This window comes from Bombus pascuorum, unplaced genomic scaffold (assembly GCF_905332965.1).
Source record: "Bombus pascuorum unplaced genomic scaffold, iyBomPasc1.1, whole genome shotgun sequence".
In the NCBI taxonomy this organism is placed as follows: domain Eukaryota; kingdom Metazoa; phylum Arthropoda; class Insecta; order Hymenoptera; family Apidae; genus Bombus; species Bombus pascuorum.
In genome coordinates this window covers 39,986-63,555 of record NW_026869771.1, presented here as the reverse complement: position 1 = coordinate 63,555, position 23,570 = coordinate 39,986, and the positions used below count along the sequence as shown (strand labels likewise).

The window sequence follows — 23,570 nt, the reverse complement described above, 5'->3', positions numbered from 1 at the left end:
TTGTTCAATATCCGTTATTTCTTATCCCTTCGGTACATCTTCTTGGCATAGAATCTATTAATTTTTTATATTAATCTACCGTAATATTATTCCAGGCTGTTTCAATCGTAGAGTAAAGTTCATTTAAATTTTTCGGTTTATAACCTTGTACTGTCTTTTTTATGATGCTTCACAAATTCTCGATTGGGTTAATGTCTGGTGATTGCGACGGCCACGGCAGCACGGTGATATTTTCTTCTTGAAAAAACTGTTTCACAACCCGAGCCGTGTGCTTCGGATCATTATCATTTTGAAAAATAAAATCATCACTCATATTGTTGCGTGCAAAAGGTAACATTGTGTTCTTGAGTATGTCCTTGTATTGAAAACGGTCCATAATTCCATTGATACGACATATCGGACCAGGGCCGCTTCGAGAAAAACACGCCCACACCATAACGTTGCCACCACCATGTTTAAGAGTTTTTAAAACGCACTGTGTTTTCAAACTTTCGCCAATTCGACGTCTAACGTACCGTATCCCGTCAGAACAGACGCGATTGAATTTCGATTCGTCAGAAAACAATACCTTTTGCCAATCTTCACTTGTCCAATGCTTATGAGCTTTAGCAAATGCAAGTCGTCTTTTTCGATTCCTAGAACTCAGCAGTGGTTTCTTTTGGGGTTTTCGTCCTCTTAAGTTAAAGTCTTCTAATCTTCTCCTAACAGTTCTAGCACTAATTTGTGTATCGTTTTCATAGTTTATCTCCGCAGCAATATTATTTGCACTACGAAAACGATCCTTTTCGCTCAATCGATGAATCCGGCGATCCATTTTCGGTGTTGTTTTCCGTGGTCTTCCGTTTTTCGGTTGATCGCAATACATGCCTGTCTTTAAACATTTATACCAAGCTTGTTTACAAGCTGTTTCTGACCTGTTCACTATATTTGCTATTTCGGTGAAGGTTTTACTTTGCTTTCGCAGCCTTACGATTTGTTCCCTTTCGTTTTCAAGTAAATTCTTTGATTTACCCATAGTCTGTTCCTACCTAAATGAATTTTAAGCAATAAAAGGTACACTAAACAATGATTTTGACATTCCAGAATCAAAATGTTCAAAAACTGTACTCGTACTCACGTTTTACACAGATCGTCTTAAACTAATGTCCACTGTTTCCAAGTGCTAGGCGGTAACTAACTGTTGTAACTCCTACATTGTTTGTATTTAACAACTGACTGTCTGAGGTTACGAAGGTCAAACATACAGCTACGTTATTCCAAAGAGACAAACCGAATAGAAGAACAATATGCGTATAAGATGTTTGTAATCCGGTTTACAAATCATCGTCTTAAACTTTTGTCCGCTACTGTAGTTTACACGATAAGAATAGAGAATGGGATGAAGTTTTGAATTTTATTTCTTTAAGATATAATACATCGATTCACGAAGCCACAGACTTCTCGCCATTTGAATTAACTTTCGGTAGAAAAGCTAATTTGCCCTCCATGATAGCCAAAACTATGGGTTTAAGCTATAACGACATGTTTTTACTTTCACTGCAGAAACAATTGAATAAATATTAGAGAAATCGCGAGAGATGCCTTGATGTAAAAAGAGATATCTTCGAGATCAGAAACGAAAGATTGTTCGAACTCAAACTGTGTTTAAAGAGGGAGATTATGTTCTTATTCATAACGATCATAAGAAAGATAAGTTGGACACTGAATGGTTAGGACCATACAGATTCCACCAAATTAAAACTCCATATTATGAAATTCTGATTGACAATGTTATTAAGAAAGTAACGGTAACCGTTCGAAAAATTATTTTTCAGGACGATCACCGCAATGTTAGATCTAGGAGTAAGTTTACAAGTTATACCATTAGAAGTCAATTTCCAACAGTAAAGGAATCAAATTATAAAGTTAAAACTATTAAACTGAGTACGTCAAAACATTATAAATATTTTACAAGGGAAATAAGATATGAAATATTATAAATAATGAATCATTTATTCACTGCACGACATATTTTGCATGATATTTCGCATTGTCTTTTATTTATATTTTCTTACATAATTTTCATAACACATTCATGAATTAAAATGTGTTTTCATAACTTATGTTCTACTAACGATTTTCCATATGTTGAATGAGATGTGCTGTATATAATATATATGTTTCTTATTTATCTCCAGCTATAAACCAGAATATTGAGTGTACTCCAATTCCAATTGATAAATTGATAAATTGTAGAACCATCGTAACTCATTTTATTAGCGAAGAAACTATACAAAACTTGTCTATCTATATTGCGTAGTGCAAGGCGCAAACGGTTACGGGCTTTAGAAGCTAAGCTTAGCTGGGGTCCTCGGAGCATGATATATTATATATTTTATACGTAATATGTAATATAAAAATTGATATATTATATATATTCTATATTTTATGCAAAGCAATTTTTAAAATGATACCAGTATACGTAGAGTAAAAATATTTCCCAAAGGATTGTGCAACGTAAGTGACGTACGAACAAGATATTAGAAACAAATAATTAAATGGCGCGTGTATAGCAAGGGAAAGTAGACATACTTGGGATGCGTATTTGATTTCCACTACAATAGAATCTACGTTTGAATATAATTTTGTATACACATGTATTACTTCGATAATTATTCCAAGATTTCTTAAATTAATAATAAAATTAAGTAGACAATAAATTTAATAAACATATATATTATTCATTACTGTTAGATTATCATTAAAGAGAAGCTTGTTATTTTCTACAAAAATGTTAAATTTCCTTCGTTGTATTATATGCAAATTTTACATTAGAAAACTAAATATTTAATTTTATCAGCAATAAAGTAATAGCTTTTTCTTTTATCAACAGCTCCGTCTCAAGTTCTCAAATAAATTTCTGCAATTATTAACCATTTAGACAAGATAATATTGCTTAGAAAGTTAATTAGACGTTTATAAATAATGTTAACATCAAAATTGATTAAAAAACGAATAATTGATTCTATATTACATACAATATACTATAAAATAAAGTACAATTATCAATCTTCTTTAACAAATCTAATTTTCAACAACGACATATTATTTGCGTATTATTTACATACTTGAATAATAACAAGATAACTTCGATAACCGAAAACCGATTAAAATCCGGATGACAGGAAGAACCTGTTTCATCGGAATTAATCCAATTATGTAATAACATTACAAATTCACAGCAAACGTGTTTGCCAGCCGTTTCAATATCGACAAATAGCGCATTCCAGATTAATTAAACTAACGTCATCATTGATCAGTGATCAGTTATTTAATTTCATGTAAATACACATGTAAGTACAGATTCATTTGTTATTCGTCATCCTTTATGATATATAATAATCCGTATTGATTGCTACGAAATGAGGAGAAAAGATATCTAGATCAAAGAGTCTGAATATTTTAATGAATGAAATGCAAATAGAGAGAGAGAGAGAGAGAGAGAGAGAAGGAAAGAGAGAAAGAGGATCAAAAACAAAATTATAAAAATACAGTACAAGATACAGTTATAAAATTAGTTTAACACGTACTCTACTTAATTTTTAGTTTAATGATACATATTTATATCATTCAATTAGGGAATTATTTGCTGGAAAATCTAGTTCTCAAAATCGTTCATATCACAAAAATTACAGCAAAATTGCTGTAACATACTAAATATGATATTTCTTTTACAATTAATACTTTATTTTGCAAATATCAAACACGGTAATTATTTTAAGTAGTTTATCTAATTATTAGGAGGAATATTTTAAAATGTCTCAATCAGATTTTTACATTAATTTTTATTCGTCAGCAGCATTTAGTTCTCTTAATAATTACTATATGTTACAAATATGACAAAAATTAAACAACAGATATTACAATATTTATTTCTTCCTTATGTAATTCTGTACTTATTTAAATAATAATGTAACCTTTAGTTTATTTAAATATGAACAATTTATTACATACAATCACAAAAGATCTATATTTTTATCAAGCCTAGGACTTTGGTTATCCGAATTGATCACGATCTGCTGTCGAATTGAATTTTTCCGAAATATTATCTATTCCATATATTTCATCACTTTTTCTTATTGTAAATAAAAGACAGAAGGTAATTTAGTCTGAACTATTTTATAAATATTAGTATTAAGGAGCGCCAAAGCTTTTCAATAAGAATGTAATAATTTCTTTAACATTCTGTTCTTGTTTCTCAATGTCTTTCAATGTTTCTCAAATCTTTTCTTGCAAGGGAGCATCTTTAAATTTTTGATTACTTGATGTTCTGATCATCGAGTCCGTAATAATATTAGAAAACATTTACTTACGATAAGAAAGGAAAAATATTTTTGAAATTATCACATAGTACATGAACAAGTAACACGAGCATGCTTAGTATCTTGATTGGTTTGGATTTCTATACATGAAAAATACACGAATTCCATTGACCGGCCGAGCATACATTTCTCCAAACTGCATAGAAATCGGCGTAAAAGTGAAAACATTTCACTTAGAAGGTCATACTTGTGTAACTCTTTCCGCGGGTTTGCAAACCGTAGAGAATTGCAGCGCTGCAATTCATTGTTATTCGATGTTTTCTGGCGACACTCTAATGAATACAATTATTTCAATGTTCATGTGTACTCTGTTATTTGTATAAGAGACAAAAGTGAGTCTCATTGTAGAATAAGAGAGTTCTTAAACCAATTTCATATATTTTAAGAAGACACACGTTTTATCTTTCACATTGCATTGTGAATCATAATTGATTTAAAAATGTTTCAAAAAGTTGATTACTATGTTTTAGAAGGATTAAGTTCTAAAGTGAAAGTAAACTAAGATAACCATGTATATGTATAATTCTTTGCAATAAAAGGTTTCCCAAGCTTTTTAAATATCCTAATAATATAGATTGCTTTCTAATTTTGAAGACTGTTTAAAATTTTACACATTTAAAAAATTAAAGAAAATTTTCAAATCAGAGTATCTCATATAGTTTGTGCTTTTTAATTGGTATTTTAAACTTATGTAATTGTAATCTTATTATACTTATATAACTCTATATACGATTTACATTTATATATTAAAACTTAATTGAATCATATTTTAATTGTTATCATGCTAAAACACATTATAATATAAATCGATTTTAATGTTTCTCAGGTTTGATTACCTTGGTCTTCACAGTTCTACTGACGCCCTATAAGTCTCTCGGCCAGAGTTTGCAGATGTGCGCAGACGGAGTTGCCAGTTTGACAGGACTTGCTGGTATTGTTGATGCGTTGATGACGCCGCGCAACAGATTTTCCGGCTTTACCATGGCTTTCCTTGTATTCGACCTCGCTGCCTTTGGCCTTTCGTTTACATCTCTATCTGTGATCGTCGTTCGTATTTCCACAAACGTAGGGATGCCACTGGATGGTGACAAGTCTAATTCGGTACGTATTGTCTGTACTTTCACCGGTACTGTCCTTTCCTATTTCTTTTTCTCTGCTGAACACTATGTTGCACTACTGAAATGTTAATTACTATTTTTCTACGTTACTTTTGTTTTCTTTTCCTTCAGTTAAATTCTTCATTATTTAATAATCTATACAATTATTTATATAGTAAATAACAAGTATTGAAGTAACGATCAAATAAATGTTGGAGAGGACATACATATTTTTATTGAAAACTTTCAATAATTGTGCTGAACTATAGATGATACAATTATAATAATATTTTGTATTACGATTTGAATTATAAGATAACATTCATGTAAGCCAAATCTCACATTGTTGCCAGGACAATGCTAAATTAAATTTCATCCGGATAAAAATTGTATATATTTAAAAATGCTTTTTCATTAAACTAAAATTTATCTATCAAAATAGCTTCGCCTTAGATAAAGTATTCAATGCTTTATTACATTAATTAAATGTTTTTTTTAAAAAGTATTACGAATATTAAAAAAGTAGCTAAAATTGTTATCGAAAATGTACTAATATTTATTACTTACTAATAATAAGTTATTATTGCCTCTACCAGAAGAATTTTAACTAGCTGATGCATATGCACTATTTCATTTGCGAGAAGAGCATAATTCCAGAAAAAATGTCATTTCAGAGCTGTACTGAAAAATTGTTGATCGATCGTATAGAAAAATTCTTAAAGTGAAAACAGAAAGCGATTAACATAGCAAACGTTATATTATATTTCATGCTTAAGCTTGTAGTGCAACGATCGATTCATACGCTAATTAGTAAGCCATAAAAGATATAACTTGCAAGAAACGAAGCTGGCACCCCGCTGGGGGTAGCCACCCACACGCTATACTTATTTTTATTTTAATTTTTTTTTCACCAATAAGATATAACACTTTACCAAATGTCCTTCAGGACAAATTGTAAAAAAACCAAAATAAAAGAAAAAAGAAAAAAAAAGAAAAATTAGTAAGCAACGTCGGTGGCGCAAATTCGTTTCCGATCGTTTTCTCATTCATCGGTCGGGTCGATGAGTTTCGGCGTCGCAAATCAACCAGAACAGGGCTTAAAACCGCTGAAACCGTTCGATCGCCGGAGAAAGTTTCCAATGCCAAGGCTAAAACGCGGTCAGGGCACGCACCATCGTGAAATTTCACAAAATTACTTCGCCTCTAGACCCCGATGGAACGCGTCGCGCCTCTTCCGCTCAATGATCTATTTTTCGAGATACATTTTTCGAGATGCAGTAACCTGAATTTTAAAGGAGGGAATCGATGGATCGGAACTGCAATGTTTTAAAGATTAAGAAATCGTTATAGCGTAATTGGAATGTAAAGAAGCTTGATGAAATTTTCGTATTTTAAATATTTTCTTATTTAATAGATTTTTATTTTCCAATGTGTATATCAGTATATCTTTTCCTGTTTCTTTTAAGAATTTGATGCAGTTTATATGTAAAAAAGCACGATATCTTATTGAAATAGAAACTCAACGATTCAAAATATTTCAATTTCATAAAATTTTAGAAGATCGTACGATGGAAAGAAATGGTAATGAGAAAAATATCGAGGAAATTCCAACTAAATTGGCTGAAATGATATATGAAGGTCTGAGATGAAAACCATGATAATCCATATTATCTATCATTTATGGAAGAGTAATTTAAAAATACGCTGTCAAGCAATTCTATATGAAAATTATACTGTCATTTTATTTTCGAGTTAAATGAGCTTCTAAATCTTGGCTTCTTGGGTAGTTAAAACTTCTTGGACAGTTAAAACTTCTTGGATAATTAAAGCTTCTTGGATAGTTAAAAAATATTAACAAGATCATTTTACAAATAATGTTAATCGTTCCTTACAAATTACTGTGTTTTTGTCATCTATTTTTGAAAGATTCATATCTTTGAATCTGTCAGGTTATTCCCTTTTAACTGTTTCATACTAAACTGTTTCATACTAAAATATTTCTTAAAAAAAAAAAAAAAAAAAAAAAAAAGAGAGAAGAACAAAAATTAGAGAATCTTTTCATGTTTTATATGAACTATATAGTTTTATATTATTCTCCAATTCGACATTTATACCTTGAATGTAATATTTTGAAAACGACCACTGTTACTAAATTTGTTAATTTTACCGAAAATTTATACATATCAGCAATTATTCACCTATTCAATTACTATACTTGTATAAATGTCTGTTATTATTTGTGAAACTCAGTTTTCTATTGTAAAAACTTGTTCGTAAAAAGTTAAACTTTAATAATATGTACGTGTGTATTCGTAGAGATCAAAGATGTACTATCTTAAGAATTCATAAATTCTTGTTATCTAATAAGAATCTAAATGTAAAGTTTCGCGAAAGAGCGGATTACGGAATTAATGATGGATCGAAGGTGTACGATCTGAAAGATTCATAAGTTCTTTTAATATAATTTGAGTCTGAGAAACTTTTTAAAAAGCTAGAGCATTGCAAAAGTAATAATTCATCGAAGGATTTCTAAATCTTTGGATTTAACTTGAGTTTAAACAGCACTGGAAGAGAGGATTGTCGAAGTAACGATGACTTCAAAGTACACCGTTTTAAAGATGCATAAATCCTTATAAGAGGACTCGAAGCTAGGAAATTTTTCACGAAAGCAGGATTATAAAAATAACAATGGATTAAAAGATTTATAAATCTTCTAAATTTAATTCCAATCTATACAAATGTATACAGGTGAAAGGTGAAAAGGTGAAAAGGTGAAAAGGTTAAAAGGAATTAGAGAATTAATGATGGATCGAAAGTATGTTATGTTAAGAAAGTTAAGAAAATTTTTGTTGATTTCAAAAATGGTAATTTGAAAGATAAATGCACTTATCCTTTCTAGTGAAATGATCAAAATATGGTAATAAATGAACAATATTAATATTAAACGATAAGAGTTTTGTGATAATACTAGTATAACAGCACTAATATGAATTTTCAGTAAAACTAATAAATTTAGGGGCAATGTAAATTCTGTAAATGTTATTCAAAGTGTAAATATTAAATAAGAAGGTGGTACAAACATATTTCAACTCGTTTATAAAATAAACACTTTTGACAATAGAAAATACTCAAAGATCCACATTGTCTTAAATTGAAGAAATTCTTTGAATAGAAAATCGTTGATTCTAAAAAATAATGATGCAAAAAACATTCTAAAAAGGATAATAAAATAAATGGAAAAGTTTCTTTAGTTTAGACACGTTTTAACATCGCATCAACTCCATCACGTGGTTATTAGCGATAGCTAATAATAACAATATTAGCAGAAAGGAATTTATTATTATTAGGATATTCTAGTTAAATATCGCTAAATAAGGACATGCCTTTCAGGAAGGATAAGACGCGTGAAACTTGAGTTTTACCATTGAGATTTCCACCTAAAGCTCCTTTGATCTGGTATTTGTTACGAGAGTAATTGTATTTAAGACAATTTACAGAACATGTGTTTGATGGTAATTTGACAATTACAGATATCGTACGTTGGTTAGTGTTAGGTTTTGACGAATTAGATTTTGAGAATTAGATTTGTATGTGCAAGTTTAGTCTGACCAATTCTAAGTCTGTTTAATACAACTTCGTGTCGATGATCGAGATTCCTGAGACCTACGTTCTTGTTAAAAAATTCTTTATTTATTAATTCGACTGCATTCGAGACTGCTGAGTTTGTCCATTTCATTCGTTTGGCGATTCAGATTAAACATAGCTGTTCCAGTTGAATCGGAGATTTTTCAAACTTTTTTGTTAAAAATAAGGTAGGAACGTCCTTTGCTATCTTCTCCGCCAATTCATTGGAATATTCATCTATGCAAAAATAACTGTTTCACCTTCATTAATTACGGAGTGATTTGTTTCCAATATATCAAATGCGATATCATCAGATCTCTATACTTGATAAATGTGATAGCATCCCTGTTATCGGTGAGAATAGTGTGGTTTTTGATTGGTCAATTATAAGAAGTTGAATTGCTATTAATTCTGCTGATTTAATGCCAATATTGTTAGGTAATATAAATTTTAATATGTCATCTCCATAGATATAATTTTCCATAATTTTCCAGATCGGAATTTATCGAAACATGTTTGAATGACCAAAAAAGAATTTTGGAGAATCTATGCCAATAAATTTAAGTAAATTTAACGTCCAATAATCGAACTCTATTCCCCTTTCAATTCTCGAAGATGCTCCAGGCGTAATTCGTGGTTGCGGTCTGAATGCCTACGAGATTCTTGCGATGAATAATTGCAATAAGTGCCTTGTGTATATAAGGGTTATAAGGTGGTTTATTTTGTGATTAAATATGACAACTCTACTGTATTAATTTATTGATGTGTTTAATATAGATTCCATAAAGCTTAATAGTATAATTCTATTTTAATATAAAGATAAAGAATAATAAATTCTATGCCTTTTTCTATGCTACAGAAATGATTGACCTACTCGTCAATCGCACAGTCCAAACCAGTGTGCCTAGAAACCAGTGTGGCTAAAATTTGCACAGTATACTTCTTTTATGATGTAGACATGAAATAAAGAATAATTTATGGAAACTACAGATCCCAAAGGGGCAAAAAGAGGTCTAATTTTTTACAGGGTAACCGTATCTCTATGTCCACTAAGTTTAGAAACCTGAAATTCGACGTACAAACTTTCCACTAGAAATAAACGAACACGTGTTTGGGCGTTTTTCGAAATTGAACCCCTAGAAACTGTTTAAAAAGAGTTTAAAAAAATAAATATAAATTCAAATACTGTTATATTATAAAGTAAATTTAATAAGATCCAAACTCATGTTCGTGAATCACTGTACATGTCAACTATTGTCAAAGCTAACCCTAACAAATGCAACCACATCACATTCACATTGAGAAAACAGATAACACCAAACATCTTCCTGAACGGCACGCAAATAACACAAACAAGGCAAGTCAAACACCTTGGACTTTACATAGATACACACTTCACATGGGGAGCACGAGGCGGGTATGGGTTCTCAGTGCGTAGCATCATGCCTTGAGAAACCCCGATGTATCTGATGTTCACCTATAGTCGGGTGGCGGCTGGTCGGCGCTGTGGCGCCCGTCAGATCGCTGATCCGGTGCGGAGAACTTCGGAGAAGTTGGTGGGCCCATATCTGTCAAGACCACTCACCTCACCTTCACGTGGGGCTCCCCGTCACCCTGCATCGGTCCCGACCGGGGTAGGGTGCGAAAGAGTGAGTGGCACCAAGACGAGAAGACGATAAAACAAACCCTTGATGATGAAGATAATGATGATATGTCGGAAAATATAAATAATGAAGTTTACGGTGCAGGGGAGGGATACCCCAGTACCGGCGCAGACGTGGGTGGACAAGCGGGCTCCGCTGTGTCGTTAGCTTGTGACCGTGGCCGGATGGGGGTGGACCACCAGGCCCCCATTCATGTTATCACGACTGGTGAGGAGGAAGAAGGAGACATTGAAATGGAAGAGGCTCCGATAGTGTAAGCTACATCAAAATTGATAAATGACAAATTGATAAATGACAAATTGATAAATGATAAATTGATAAATGACTACGAATTATTATCTTTTTACAGAATACAGCGAGGTGCCGGGTATTCAACCGCCTTGCTTGGAACGTATATATAATCAACAAATAAAGGACACGAAATACAGCACACTCTTCTCTTAATACTGAACATTTTACTAATGAATTATAAATAGCCTATATGCAAGTATTATTTACATATTTAATTCGCCACAAACTGCATACAATTATATGTAATCACATATAATTATATATAATCACATATAAAATAAATACAATTGTTTGATGAGATAAGCTACAAATACCACTTCCCAGTGACAATTAATCTAGAACTTATATTTGTCACCAAAAATTATGAACATTATAATGTAATGTGCGCTTTCCCTTTAATTAAAATTATAATACTATAATAACAGATAGACTGCACTGTTGCTCGTTGCAAAATGAACATCTTAAAATATCAACCCTGTTTCTACATACAACTCATTAATATCTATGTACAACTATTATGATATACTTTATACATTTCTCAAGTATGAATTACCACTACGTTCACGAGTGCTTAGAGGAAAACAAGATAAATATAATTTGTGTTTAATTAATTTGTTGTTGTTGGTGTTAAACGAGTCTGAAATGTAACGTTGTTGGGTCAAAGTAAATAGACTTTGACGAATATAAATTTGCTATAGTAGTTTCGTTCAACCGCCTGACAAGAGAACAAGAGTTCTTCCGAAGTAGGTACCCTGTACCTGTATATTTATCTTTACTTTTCAGTCGAACAAGTACCAGCTTACCATTCTTCTACAGTAACGTACCTCGTTAATTATTCCGAATATTTCATACGTCTTTATGCCTCATTTGTCTTTCATCGAGATAATATTAAACTTTATGACCCACCTTTTTTTACCAAAAGATTTTTTAAAAATCAATCAAACCTCACACTTTTATCAAACGAAGAAAATTGAAACTTGCTGTTTATATTACTATATAACAATAGTTATATAGTTCAAGTTAGTACATTAAATTACATCATATTTTCGTGTGACACTCAATGCAGTGAGGTTGCAGAAATAATAGGAGAGGAAACAAATTCAGCTCGGCTGAATATCGATTGACAAAAGTTTCAAGATAGACATTTTTTTTTCTTTTTTTTTTCTTTAATGTTGTTTTTTTTTTTACAATTTGTCCTGAAGGACATTTGGTAAAGTGTTATATCTCATTGGTAAATAAAAAAAAAAAAAAATAAAATAAATATAGCATGTGGGTGGCCACCCCCAGCGGGGTGCCAGCCTCGTGTTTTCCAAGTTATATCTTTTATGAAGATAGACATTTATACTAATGTGTTTTTAAATACTAATACATTAGTTAAATTACATATTCCATAAACAAATGTAATCGTACGTGTAATAAAACTACTTATTATTTATCTGTTGAAAAATATATAATAAACGTAAACATATTGAGTAATAAATATATAATTTTATTATACCATATAATAAAAATTATTCTATATTAATTATTACAATAAATTATTCCATATTTTATATTCTAGTGATAATAAAGATTATATATCTATAAATCGTAAATATATATTTTACAATATAATATGCACTAAAATTCGTTGTTGAAGATAATTACCATATTTAAAGTCGAAAAAGGTTCATAAAATGCCAAAATTTATAGAAAGTCTAAGGTGATTAATAACCCAGATTAATGTAAATAATCAAATGTAATTGTCGCTAATGACCTCGTAATTAAAGTAACATCAATCATTAATAAAATGAAAGTACCGTATGCCATTACAAATTGCAAAGACCATCATTTATAATATACTTCTAGTATGTTATAATTTTTTTTTGTTTATGATTGTCCAGTGAATCTTCTTTTTCTCCTTTTTCTCCTTTTTCAATCTATTTAAGAATAATCGTGATATATCTTTGTTCTCTAACACTAATATCTTCTTTCTAATTCTTCCGAGAATTTTACGCAGTTTACATGTCTTTTACATCTCTTGTTATTTATCAAAATTGATAAATGACAAATTGATAAATGATAAATTGATAAATGACTACGAACTATTGTCTTTTTACAGAATACAGACTCTGTAAGCTATAACTGGATCGTGTTACTCCTTAACATCAGTGAGGTATTGGCAGACTTCATCCTGGTACTGCTTAACTGCCACTTTTATTCAACTTTGTATCCGAGGGTGCACAGCTGTTTCCAAATAGAGACAATCGACGACGTAGGAAACAATGATGAAATCGAGATGCGTGACATGGTCCAGCAGTGGGTCGCCCGACACAGCGAGATGCCGGGTATTCAACCGCCTTGCTTGGAACGTATATATTATCAACAAATAAAGGACGCGAAATATAGCACACTCTTCAACAACAAAACAAGATAAATATAATTAAAGTAAGTACAGGCGAAAATACTGCGGATATTTTTACGAAGGCACTGTGTAGAGAGAAATTTGAAAGGTTTAGGTCATGGATGAATGTAAACTAAGAGGAATGTAAATAAAGTAATAAGGTTTAAAGGTTCTATTAAGTAATTCGACAAATCATGTAAATCCGATAAGCAGTCGTTAAGAAGCATCTGGAAGAGTCGGTTGACAACAAGCGAGCGTGCGAGTAGGTTTACGAGGTCTTCAGAGTATAACATATGTGTATAACTGTTGTGTGTTGAACAAAGTGAACTATTTGAATTTCCGAATCCCTTCTATATCTTTACACTAAGTTATCAAATTCATAGTTTAATAAACAGGATATATACAAGGCACTTGTTCAGTTCAGCCTCACAATCTTCAATTTTGATGCACAAAGGAAATATTAATTGTTCATAAAGTACGACCTGCACTTTTTCTGGCAAACTATTGCCTATATAAAAATTACATTAAATTTGGAATAATATTGCTTTGCGTAGGTTCTGATAATAAAACAATTGAACTATTTTTAACTGGCATTTGATATATCTATATCAACTGTTTCTTCTTTCAGCAATGCCCGTTTGTCTTCTTTACTAGTAGACTTTTATGAGGGGTCGAAGCAAATATGGTAAGCTAGGTGCTCCAATTTTATCTGAAGATCATGAACTTCCAACTGCTGAATGGTTTACACAGTTTCTAGATCACTTTGATCCAACTGATGCGCGTGTTTGGCAACAGGTAATAAGAATATATTAAATATTTCTTAATTTTTATTTTATAATATAAATCTTTTTATTATTTTTTCAGAGATATTTCGTAAACGTTAGGTTGGGGTTAGGTTGGAGAGCACTATAAGAAAGGTGGTCCAGTATTTTTGATGATAAGTGGTGAAGCTGCAGCAAATGCTAAATGGATGGCAGAAGGTCAAAGGATCGAATATGCTAAGCAATTTGGAGCGCTATGTTTTCAAGTGGAACACCGCTTTTATGGACAAAGTCATCCTACTTCGTATGTAACATTGTTTATAAAATATATAATTGATACATTTTAAGTTATAATGTTACGTTTTTGTTATCTGCAGGGATCTCGGCGTGAAAAATTTAATGTATCTTTCATCGCAACAGGCACTTGCAGATTTGGCTTACTTTATAGAATTCATGAATATTAATTACAAGTTACCAGTTGGTACTAAATGGATTGCATTTGGAGGATCATATGCTGGATCATTAGCTGCTTGGTTGCGTAATAAATATCCTCATTTAGTACACGGGGCTGTTTCTGCTAGTGGTCCTTTATTAGCAGAAATTGATTTTCAGGGTAAATATAAGATACACTTAAATATAAAAAATATTTTATTTAAAACAGAAGTGTTTTATATTAATAATTATACTTTATAGAATACTTTGTTGTTGTTGAAAATGCCCTCAAAGAATATTCTGAAGCATGTGTAAATGCAATACTAAAAGCAAACAAACAATTTCATATAATGTTACATCGTCCTATCGGTCAACAAGGAATAGCTAAAAAATTTATGTAAGTAAAAGTAAAATTCTTCATTTACAAATCAAATATATCATTATTGAAAAATTATTTTTACTTATAGTTTATGTGATCCAATCAACGAACATACCAAACGTAATGATATTTCGAATTTGTATGAAACAATAGCAAGCATCTTTGCTGGTATTGTACAGTACAATAAAGACAATCGTAATAATTCCGCAATGGCTAATTTAACTATCGATAGTGCCTGCGACATATTAACGAACGAAACATTGGGTATTGCTATTGACAGACTTGCAATTTTGAGCACTAAAATATTACAGGCATCAGAAAAAAAGTGTTTGGATTATATGTATAATAAAATGATTCATAAACTTCGGAACATAACATGGGCTAGCGAAGAAGCAGAAGGGGGTAATGTATTTTTTTACTTATACTATTGCTGTTTTAATTTTTATTTATTGTATTTTAAAATATATTTCTTGTAGGACGTCAATGGACGTACCAAACGTGTACAGAATTTGGATTCTTTCAAACTTCGACAGCACGCGGGGAGACGCGTTCGCGAGGAAGCACGTTAACTGGAGTCGTAAATTCCCGTTACGATTACAATAATCGACACCACGAACTGGTCGATCCCCTTATTTCTTTTGGGATAATAGGGGGGTGGTATAACACTGCAATTGACGGCTTATATTAACTTTATTTCCAACAACTTAATGCAATCAAATATTACGTCGTTGCGTAAGATATACGTGTTATAGACGATTGTTGGATGGGTGAAGGCCCGGTAGCGTGACACTGACTGTTCTCAAGTCAGAAAATCAGTGTTGAGAAGCGGAATGATCTATGAAGAAGATCGAGTCCGTATGTTGATCTTGCTCGAATGTAGTAGAAGCAGCTGATTGATCCGTCGATGACTTGGTAGTTGTCAACTTGGTTCCGGAGTATTGACTGAACTAAAGTCGTAGAAACAGTTGAGATGACTGGCAATCTGCTCTCATACAATTACGGAGGAAAGCTCAGTGCGAGTGTGTCTTTAAAACTAAGAACGCGGATTCGTTGCTCACACTTTTCGTTAGGAAAGTGAGATAATAATTAGGTAATGATCCATATGCACCACCCATAAACCGAAAATACTTGCAAGATTAGAAATTACGTTGGAAAGATTCTGTTTATGCAGATTCCTTAAGTTTATCGAGGGTCTGTGTAACCGTTCGTGGGCCTTGGCGGCCAGACCACGAGGGACGTCGCACGGACCATCTCACGCGACGTAACAGACAGTTTATCTTGGAAGAAAAGGGATTTTTCTTTAAAACAATATACTCATAATTTCTGCATAAAAGATATAAGCGTATTTAATGGGTATAAATTTGACCTATTTTTATTTGATTTAAAATTTGATCTATTAATTTCAGTTGAAATTTCGCAATTGATATTGTTTTGTTGACTTTCAATTTGTACAGACAATATGAATTCCATAAACACATATCAATCATATGGAAGAAATATTTTTTGTATCATTTCCTTGTTTTGCAAGTAGAATTTATAGTGCTGATGACCGTGTCTACAGCACCCATCAATTTATTATAGTCGTGTATACAAGATGATTTCTGTAAAATTTCTTATGCATGATAGTCTTTTGGTACATCCACAAATTCTTCTGTACGTATTGTTGAAATTATGAAAATCTCTTTTTTATCTTGCCATTTTATGGTTAATACATTTGCAGACGAGCGAAGGCACGCTTCTCCTTTTTGTAATTTTTCGTTCATTTCTGGTATTCCTTTTCTCCTCTTTTTTACGGTGCCACACGCGTTTATAAAATTTTTGTTTTAAAAATTATTGATATTTCAATATCATCCAAATCGTAGAGAAATTAGCTTCCAGACAAGTTAGCCAAAATGGTGAATATTCTTAAAATTTCCAACAATTCTTGTACTTTCGCGAGGATCCATCAGACTGCATATAACGAAGTGCAGGTGTTCTCAGTAGCATATAAAAATACATTATAGTTGCAGTCGTAAATTATTTATCATTGTTTGTGCATGTGCGCAGTTTTATTGAAATATTAATCCTGAAAAGGGAAATAGATGGCGCATACTCTACTTTGAATTCATTTAAAAAAATGATATAAGTAATGATTTGGATCAGACAAATCTCCACCAAAGTTGATCGACGATTACACGTACTTCGGCTCTATGATTCTTCGCTAATTCTGACATAAACAGGTCAACTGAGAGTCCATGACACTCTCATCGCGTCCTACAGACACAAGGAATTTAAAAGCTATGTGTAATTCGTATATAGTACATACAATTATATAAAATATATGTATTGGCATGTAAAATAGCTCGAGCGATATAGCCTCATGCAATGCCTCGGGCATTTCCGTTTGAAACGTCTGAGCTGGTCTATATGGCTCGTTGTGAGATTGAGCTAAATCGGACAGGCATAAGTCGGGATAGGATTATTGCCAGCAATTTGTACAATAGAAGACTACACTTCGCACAGAGATGCTTCGAGAAGAACGAAACATTCTTTGCAATAAAAGTCTTTTCTGACTTATTTTACATTTGCGTCTTAATGTGCCGTGTAATCTGTAATTTGCAATACAAATATGTACCGAGATATTTGACCATCTTCTTAGGCGGAACGGATAGGGGCTATTGTCGATGATAAGATATCAGAGTGAATGTCGGGTCACATCACGGTTGAAATTAAAATGTCTAGACATGCACAGCCCGAAAGGGATAGACTCCCACTTTGTAGTATTTATACGGAACTTTCAGTTACCACAGTAAACCATAGTTCGATCGAAAACTTTCTGTAGCGTGGAATTAATTTTTGACGAATACATTTAAGCCGTGAAAATTAGGTCATCAGCAAATACCAACGCGCAAAGGTTAAGGTCGCTATTGAGATGGAAGAGGTTCAAAGCATGACTAAAATACAAATTAAACAGAATGGAGGTGTTGAATGTTCCCTGTTGCACCCATCATTCACCCCGAAGACGACATTCGAGCTTGCGCCATCGTATGAAACGCCTTCCGGAGATTATGGACAAAATCATCGGAACTACATGTTTAAGGAAACCGTATCGTATCAGCTGTTATAGCAAACCGCTACATCGAAACATGTCAAAAGCTCTTTCCAGGTCTATAAAGAGAGTTTTGCTACTAGCAGATGTCTGACACGAATTCTATTGTTGCGTGGACCTTACTGTATTTAATCCGGAAGTCAAATTGTTGATGGGGAAGAATGGAAGCCTCTTTAAAAAGAAACAGTATGAGTCTCTGTATCAGCCTCTCTAAGACCTTATTAATGGATATTCTGCATACAGCAAACTCATTGATCCGTACTTGGCTGGATTTGGTTTATTCTTATCCTTCCCCAGCAAGAGAACTACTTTCCCATCTTCCATATCTTAGAAAAGTATGCAAGTTCAAGAGATCATTGAAGATTAAGGTGAAGAGGAATGTGTACCTTTGCGGGAGCTATATTGGAACTGCGTTGAAAATATCGAAGTCAGATTACCTTGTGGCGACACATGAATCATAGGACGAGGCGAAGCGAGAGCGACGCATGTTGTGCCTCGAATCACGGGTAGCGCTTCTACACACGAAATCTAGCCAAAAACATTGTCGCCGTTGAGGGCAACCTTCGTTCCAAACGGCATCTAAACCATCTGACTCCTCCCGACCAGTATAAATAAGCGGATACGATCGCGAACGAGATAATTGTCGAGCGATTAGCAAGTTCTTTTCCGAGTTGTACGAATTATTATTAGAGAGCTATTATCGAGTCATCCTCGAGGTCCATTCTATCTTGGGGAATACGTTGTACGAATGTCTATTGACGGTATCAATTATACTCATATTTAAATTATTTATGCTAAATAAACTTGACAGTTGCAGCAGAAATCATTCTCGTATTAGAGATATCGATCCATTCCTCATCTGCCATAATCTTTTCTCATTCAGAAACTTAAATTGAATCGTTAATGAATCTACCGATGTGAAATAATTTTCTGAGAGATCGGAGCCGAAGCGGTTACTAGCAGCGGTTACTACTGTTTCCTCGGGTGAAGATACAGACCTTGTTTCAGCGGCCCCGACTTAACGAAGATCCGAATTTTCCAGGTTATGAAATTTGGAAATCTGAGAAGACCATCATACACATTTTGGTGTACAATTCCAAAATTTGCTCCTAGTAGTCTTGTGGGATTCACGAAGCTTATCGCGCGGTAGAAAGGAGATCGGACAAACAATACCTCGCTACATACAAATAATAGGTGCTAAGTAATAGAAGTAACGAGCGATAGAAGTTTAATAAATTTAAAGTGATAAAATAGCACGCGAGCACAATAGTAATTAAAGACCTGTTCGAAGAACAGTTTATAACTTGAAAGGAAGTCACGGCACACGATCGTGAGTAACAGAAGCACGTGTTGCGTACATTATTCTTGGCATGTAATCGCATTACTAGTAAGTTCTGGGGAGCCGGCAGCACCGGAGACGTCACGATCTCGACTCATTTGTCAGTTTGGTACCAATAACGACGCATCCTCTGCTTTGTCAAACTAAGTTATTCAACTGTGAAAGACGGTAAGAATCGTCTGAAGAAAATTTGAGGGCGCCGATCAAGAGGTTAGCCCTGTTGCCTAGCACTCGTCTAACTTGCGGAAACATGCTTTTGGAATCTTTAATTCTCTGGATCCAGAGAACTCAGGGATCTATCAGAATCCTTTCTGATACGTCTTTTTATGGTTGCATAGCACTTGTCGTGTTCAGTGAATGATGGGATACAGTAACATAGTTTGCAGAAGCGCTTCTTCAGATATTTGGTGTTTGTCTTGTAGCAAACCTCCGAAGTGGGAATCCAGATATCTCTCAACGTAACTGAAATCCCATGCGAGAGCTGAAATGGAGGCTCCTAGGACCGAAAGAATTTTATTATTTGTGGTCTGTAGGACGATCTCTATTTTGTGACTGTTGTCTCAGTGTTTTTATCCTCGTGGACAAAGGTATCAAATTCTGACAGCTCGGTGCAGAAAAACATCCATCTTTTCCGCGGGTACCAAATCCAAGAACGACTGCGCCTTGACAAATCAAATACCATCAAAATCAGTGTCAGTGAACTGGAGGACCATGTCCATCTATTACTCGTTACATCCATGTCACAGGTTCTCGTTTCTGTTATTATTTAACTTGCTGCTCCAGGGAACGTGTCTCGCGTTATAATCACCATCAAGCATGAAAAAATTTTATCGCACAGATAGAGTTTTTCGAAAAGCGTGTCTCATTCCGCGGCAAAGACGTAATAAGACATGTAATAAGACACAAGCTTAAGAGCCTGCAACGTAAATAGAGTAAACATAATATATGAAAAGCCGCGTTTTGTTTGCTAGGTTTATCGTGACAACTGAAAGATCCATTTTCCCTTTGTCTGTATGACTAGTGATTATTACTTCAAAGTTAAATGATATCGAAATGAATTAAATGATAAAGCGGTTCCGTCCCCGAACTTCGAGTTCAGATGGTCACATTCTTTCGAAATGAAAACCCTTGAACTGCACCTTATGCCTCTCCGTAATCTTAGTTTTTGCCAGCAGGGCCACCTCAAACGAGTGAACTTGCAAGGGCTGCAGCAGTAGTAACCTACGATTCTTATATCACGAGACAATTAGTTTCAGCGCTTAGGGTCTGGCTACTGGCCGACCGTGCCATACCAAGAGTGGAAACTCATACTGACTGTTTACTACTTTCTAGCGTCCATCGCCTCGGGTACGGCGCGCTGATGGTCTTTGCGCGGCTTGGAAAAACCCGGCCCTCCCCTTGCGGGTCACTGGACAAGTTGAACCTACCCTTACGGGCGACAGCTCGCTTAACCGGCGCTTCGCGACGCGTGCAGACGGCAACGTTGGAAGACCAGAAAAATAAAGCTCTTCTGTCTCACAAAAGAAAGATACGTACATATGTGTTTCCTTATTCTTTCAAATTTTGGCGCTGCTGCGCCAATTTACGGCTATTAAAATATGGAGAGGACTTGGAGAGGTATTATAAGGAACTTTATTCTAATATTCACGTAATTGCTCGCCACGTGTGATACTCGCCAGAGATCTAGGGCATAAGATTTTCACACTGCGCTTCTCTCTTTTCTCTCAACGGAGTCCTAGGCCATCGTACAACGCTCGCATACATACTACGAAAGGGATACATACTTGTGTGTGGTTGTGCTATACGTTACCTCCCTCTCGCACGTACAATAAAAATGTACCGTATGCCGCTCTTAGTTTGAAAAACCTGACTATGAAGCGGGAAAGGTGATAAATGATGAACTTTTGACAATACTGATAACGAGTCAACAGTTCAGTACTTTCCTCAGAATCTTGAGGGAGAAAAATTACCTAGAGAAAATAATAACAAATTTGTTAAGTTTATTAATATATTCACATCGTAGACCGTAGGCGATACATTGTATGTCCCATGAGACATGCGACATGCCGCGAGACCAAGCGCCGATTTTCAAATTTTATAGCTGAACATGGATACACAACTATCTTGCGACTATACTATTATTATCAGTACCAGAAATGCGTTCGGTTGCCGTCGATCGTTTGGTAGTCGACATATTATCTTTGAAGAGAACGCTTTGTATATAGTAAGTATCTATACTAATAAATTACATGTATGCCTTTAACATTATTATTTTGTATAGTGCTTCTCCCTATAATATATATTAATATATGATATAAAATTTAAAATTTATTTCTGGTGAATTAAAGGACGTAAGTATAACTTGTATGACTTGTGTATGGCTGTGCATTACGTTATTTGCAAATTAATTAACAACAGTAATTAATTTAAGTTTCTAGTATTATCGTAATATTAAATGATTATTCTTAGGAAGAAAATTACTCTGTACGTGCACGTATCTTAAGTTGCTAAAAGTTAAATTACAACAAGACATGTAATGGATTAATAGTGTACGATAATTAAAAAGAGTGTCATTTTTTATAAATTACGAAAAAGTTACTTATATCTGAACTAAGAATTGTCATAAATATCATAAAACGGAAGCAGAAGAAATAAAATTGAAAGAGAGAATGAGAAAGTGTAATATTTTAAACGTGAAGGTTATGTGTTAAATTCTACTCAAATCAAATAAAATATTTAATTAAATATAAAAAAAAGTTAAAGTATTTACTTAGTTATGTTTATTCCAAATTGTTTGTTTCGATATAATTTTTGCAAAATATTAAAGAATATATACTTATGTAAATAAGAATATTACTTTCAAAGTCGAAACAATCATATAAACATTGATGTACGTGCATTATAAATTCATAATTTTATTTTATATAGTTTGTTTCAGATAAATCAGATGTTAAATCATGTGACGTAATTTGATATGCTAGTTCCCTTAGATGGGAACACTATCATGCATGTATACAACTTTCCAGTGAAGCAAATAAGAAGAGAAACCTTTGTTTGAGTTAATGAATTAAAAACTATTTGAAAGTGGTCTGTAGAACAGTATAAATCAGAGAGATGACAACCGAAGTTACATAGTCACAACCTTTCGAAAACTTAAAAGAATTATTCGATAACGTGGGTAATTTGAAACCATGACCGGAAATTGAATAACTACGAGATTCAACTGATTATGTGTACAGTGGTTTAGAAATAAGCGCAGAAAGAACGCAGTTAGAAAAATTGGATAGAGAAGTACATCCTAAAACGTTGCTTCGTCATGATATGAAAGGTGGCTGCCTAGAAGACAGGTAATATAAATCGCTATATTTATTAATTTATATATTATACATAATATAGCCGTGATTTTTCAGATTTATATATGGATCAGAATCTTATGATTCTTACCTATTTTATCACTGGAGTGTTATTGACACGTTTGTGTATTCTAGTCATCATTTCATAACTGCGCCACCTTTTGTTATTTGTATGTAGCGAAGCATTCTTTATCCGGTCTCCTTTCTACCGCGCGAAAAGTTGCGTGAATCCCACAAGACTACTCGGGACAAATTTTGGAAGTGTGCGCCGAAATGTGTATGATGATCTTCTCAGATTCCCAAATTTCATAATCTTGAAAATGCAGATTTTCGTTGAGCCGCTGGAACAGGGATTAATGTAGCACATAATCATGGTGTAAAAGTTCTTGGTATTGTAATTACGGAAAGAGAAGGTATCTGGGATGTAATACTTGAATCTCAGGAAGAAGTAAGAAGATTTGCAGATGCACTAATACTAATTTACACTAATTTATTATGTAAAATATCTAACAGAAAATATTCATGAAGCAATTAGAAATTCTGAAATTATATGGTACGACAGCGTAACCAATGAAGGAAAATTAAATTGGCAAAATGAGCTTAATTACAATTGTTTCTGTTTGTAAATTTTATTTAATGTTCTGAATACAATGTTTCAGAGATTTCTTTTTAAACTGCGATGGCATTTACTTGAATTATAACTGGACGAAATCAAAATTGGAAAACGGTTTGGCACTTGCAAAAAATCACAGCAGAGATATTCATGATATTTATGTAGGACTTGATATTTGGGGAAGA

The 23,570-nt window shown here is 33.4% G+C and overlaps 2 protein-coding genes and 1 long non-coding RNA gene across 3 annotated transcripts; all 3 read left to right on the top strand.

Annotated features, from left to right (window-relative positions):
- Positions 1 to 5,250: 5,250 nt before the first annotated feature.
- Positions 5,251 to 13,675, top strand: LOC132915966 (uncharacterized). Its single transcript, XM_060975727.1, has 2 exons — positions 5,251 to 5,462; positions 13,139 to 13,675. The coding sequence occupies exons 1-2, from the start codon at positions 5,253 to 5,255 to the stop codon at positions 13,451 to 13,453; spliced, it is 525 nt and encodes a 174-aa protein (XP_060831710.1). The 5' UTR covers positions 5,251 to 5,252; the 3' UTR covers positions 13,454 to 13,675.
- On the top strand, positions 10,498 to 11,635 carry LOC132915967 (uncharacterized). Its single transcript, XR_009659993.1, has 2 exons — positions 10,498 to 10,999; positions 11,096 to 11,635. It is a non-coding gene; the product is annotated as an uncharacterized LOC132915967 (long non-coding RNA).
- A 408-nt stretch (positions 13,676 to 14,083) lies between the features above and the next one.
- LOC132915968 (putative serine protease K12H4.7) lies at positions 14,084 to 15,569 on the top strand (the record flags this gene model as incomplete). The annotated part of the gene is made up of 6 exons (XM_060975728.1): positions 14,084 to 14,215; positions 14,316 to 14,485; positions 14,559 to 14,794; positions 14,875 to 15,010; positions 15,081 to 15,394; positions 15,469 to 15,569. Coding segments are annotated over exons 1-6 (1,089 nt in total), but the record flags the coding sequence as incomplete, so codon positions are not given.
- Positions 15,570 to 23,570: the final 8,001 nt, after the last annotated feature.